General features: G+C 59.3%; 1 protein-coding gene across 1 annotated transcript in view; it reads right to left on the bottom strand.

Annotated features, from left to right (window-relative positions):
• Positions 1–1,407, bottom strand: part of HES1 (hes family bHLH transcription factor 1) — a 2,801-nt gene extending 1,394 nt beyond the window's left edge. Inside the window, exons 1-3 of the mRNA XM_027848818.1 lie at positions 972–1,407; positions 705–800; positions 325–412 (exon numbers count right to left, since the gene is read on the bottom strand). Coding sequence (XP_027704619.1) covers positions 325–412; positions 705–800; positions 972–1,079 — 292 coding nt within the window. The 5' untranslated portion in view covers positions 1,080–1,407. The remainder of the gene's footprint in view (positions 1–324; positions 413–704; positions 801–971) is intronic.
• Positions 1,408–3,128: the final 1,721 nt, after the last annotated feature.

The following is a 3,128-nucleotide window of genomic DNA, read 5'->3' as shown; positions in this document are numbered from 1 at the left end:
CCTGCCTCTCCTGCCTCTCCTGCCTCTCCTGCCTCTCCTGCCTCTCCCCCTCCTCGCTCTCCCTCCCTCCCTTTTCCGGAACTGTAACAACTTGAAGTTGTGGCTATAAATAAGCCCCAGACCGTGGGAAAGCCCACACGAGCCAAGTCAGTAAAATGCAGCTGAATGCCATTCACCACCACAGGCGGAAGTCTGGAAGAAATCACCGCGTACAGAGAGGGATCCCGGGGAAAGGGCGGGCGGCCGAGGAGGGGGAGCAGATGGGGGGGGGAGAGCGGGCAGGGGGGAGTGGGGGAGGGGAGGCCAAGCCAGTCGCGCGCTTACCAGTCATCTGGGCTCGCTGCAGAGTCCTGAGGTGTTTCACCGTCATCTCCAGGATGTCTGCCTTCTCCAGCTTGGAGTGCCTGGAGCTCTGTGAGGAGGAGGAGGAGGAGGAGGAGGGCGAGAGAGCGATGAAAATTCCGTGGTCTCGGGCCAAGGCCGGGGCGCAGGGCAGGGGGTGGGGTGGGGCGGAGGGTGGCTGCTACCGGATCTCTGAGCCCGCACAGGGAGGCCGAAGAGCCAGCTTCAGCCCCTGGAGGGGATCGGGAACAGTCCTGCTTCTATCAGTGCCCAGTAAGGATTTCGAAGAAATCACCGCCCCTGCCCCTGCCCCTGCCCCAGCATAAACCCCCCAATCCAAGCGGTAAATTCGGTCTACTTACGTCTTTTTTAAGGGCATCTAGGATGAGTGTTTTCAGCTGACTCAAGCTTTCATTTATTCGTGCGCGTCTCCTTTTCTCCATGATTGGTTTGGAAGACTGCAAAGAGATGAGAAAGGGTCCCAAGAGGACCGCTCAGACCTGGCAATTGAATCTCGGCGGCAGGGCTGGGGTGGGACGGGGTGGGGATAGAGGAACACCCCGCTCCCAGACCGCGCGCGCGCGCGCTTTCAAGTGAAACTGCTGGGGACCCCGAAGGGAGATAATTACCTTCCTGTGTTCGGATGCAGTCTTTGGCTTATCAGGCGTTGTATTGACATTGGCTGGGGTGGCAGCTACGGGGGAGGAGGAATTTTTCTCCATTATGTCAGCTGGCATTTTCTGTTTCTCGGGAAAAATCAAAAGTCCCTCGAGAGCGGTATTTTTAGAGTCCTTTTTAAAATCTTCTGGAAAAACGGTGTTTTTGGGGGGCTGTTTATGTCCCTTTTATAGGAAACTGCACCACGTTTTTCCGACAGTCAAACAATCTGGACTCTTCTCCCAAGCGCTGAGGATTGATGCAGATTGCTACTCTTTTTTTTTTTTTTTTTAAGTCTGTAGCTTATTCCAGGACCAAGGAGAGGGAGAGAGCGCTGGGGGAACGCCACTGTTATCGGCACCAGCTCCGTGTCCTGGGTGATCTTCCTCTACCCTGGCTGCCGCTATATATATCTGGGACTGCACGCGAACGGCTCGTGTGAAACTCCCCAAACTTTCTTTCCCACAGTAACTTTCAGCCAATGGGAGGAGGAGACACGCGGCACTGCTCGTGGACGGCGCCCCCCCATTGGCTGCCAGGCGCAAGGACTGGCGGCCAATGGCGCACGCCTGGACCCAGGGCAGCAGAGGCTACAGTGTCAATCAAAGGGAATTTAACCCTTCGTTCCCCGCGTCACAGCCCCGCAGAACTTGACAAGGGATTTGAAAAGGCCCCTTGAGCCTTCAGCATTTCCTGGGTGGTTCTCCGCCGTCCTTTGCCCTGTTCTCCTCTCCACTTCTTTTCTTTGTCGTAAGAAGGTAAGCTGTCTCTCTCTCTCTCTCTCTCTCTCTCTCTCTCTCTCTCTCTCTCTCACACACACACACACACACACACACACACACACACACATACACGCGCGCGCGCGCAGGGTTAATCAGAATGCAGCAAAAAGACGCAGCTTCTGAGTTTGAGAAGAAAAATTTCCTAAGATCTACACCTCGGCGGCTCACCCTCTTGGGAACATGTATTTCTCATATTATTCGAACATATTCCATTATGGCTGAGCAGCACGGAGCTGCGGGCGGGTAGACTACCTCGGAGCCCCCCGGGGGGCGGGGGAAGGGACAAGGACGACAAAGGAAAGGGGCGCATATAATGGGTTTAGACAGGACAGAGACCCTCGGCTCCCAACCCACCAACCAGCGCCCGGGCCTCTACTCTACCAGCTTATAGGTATCCCAGAGAGGCGAGGTTTTGCGGCAGGGCCCTGTGCATGTCTCTGGGACCAACCGACCCACCCGAGGGCAAACACTCTGGGATTTGGATTGGTGGGGAATCTATCAACGTTCTCCCCGCGAATGGATTGGGGAATATCTGGGAAAGGGAGGAGGTGGGCCGCCTTTGGGCTTGGTCTGGTGCCTTTCCTGGCCCTTCCCGTCCCGTCTTTTCCAAGGCCAAAAACCACGGGGACCTCTAGGGAGACTGGCCCTTGAGACCCGCTCCTTTCTCGGGAAACAAGCTGAGAGCAGATCCCCGCCTGCCCCGGCATCCATCCCCAGCCAGAAAGCCAGGAGACCACGAATTTGCAGGGACTGCTCCCTCCTCCCCTGGGCTTGAGATGGGCAGGTTTAAATGGCCCGGGGAGCCCGGCGGGAGTGGGCCCTCAGGCCCCTGGGTCGGGCCGTCCGTCCGTCCGTCCGTCCGTCTATCTCGGGGCACTCTTCCTCGCTCGCCAGTCCGCCGCCGAGCGGGCCCTTTAAGGGCGGCCCAGGCCGGCCGCAGGCTGACATCAGGCGGCCGGCGGCGAGGGCTATCCCGAAGCGGGAGCACGTGCCAGGATGTTTTATTGCAGCCGCGGGAGGGGGGCGGCGTGTGCGCGCGCCGGGTGGGTGTGCGCGCGCGGCCGCGGCTGAGCCGCCCTGAGGGCGGGCGGGCGGGGGATGGTTTATATTATCCCGAAGGAGCCAAGAAGGTAAATAGCAGCTGCTGTGTTCGAGCCTGGGAAAACCACGCCTTCTGCGAGCTGCGGCCGCCTCATTGGTGCGGCGGCCCAGGGCGAGTGTGAGTGAGTGTGTGTGTGTGTGCGTGCGTGCGTGCGTGCCTGCCTGCCTGCCTGCCTGTGTGTCCGCGCCCCGGACCAGGAATCCCAGGGGGCCCGGGGACAGGGCGCCGCCCCAGCCCGCCTCGGC

The sequence above is a fragment of the Vombatus ursinus genome, unplaced genomic scaffold (assembly GCF_900497805.2).
Source record: "Vombatus ursinus unplaced genomic scaffold, bare-nosed wombat genome assembly UNPS02006874.1, whole genome shotgun sequence".
Classification (NCBI taxonomy): domain Eukaryota; kingdom Metazoa; phylum Chordata; class Mammalia; order Diprotodontia; family Vombatidae; genus Vombatus; species Vombatus ursinus.
The sequence above is the reverse complement of the archived record's forward strand: the minus strand, read 5'-3'. Positions and strand labels throughout refer to the sequence as shown.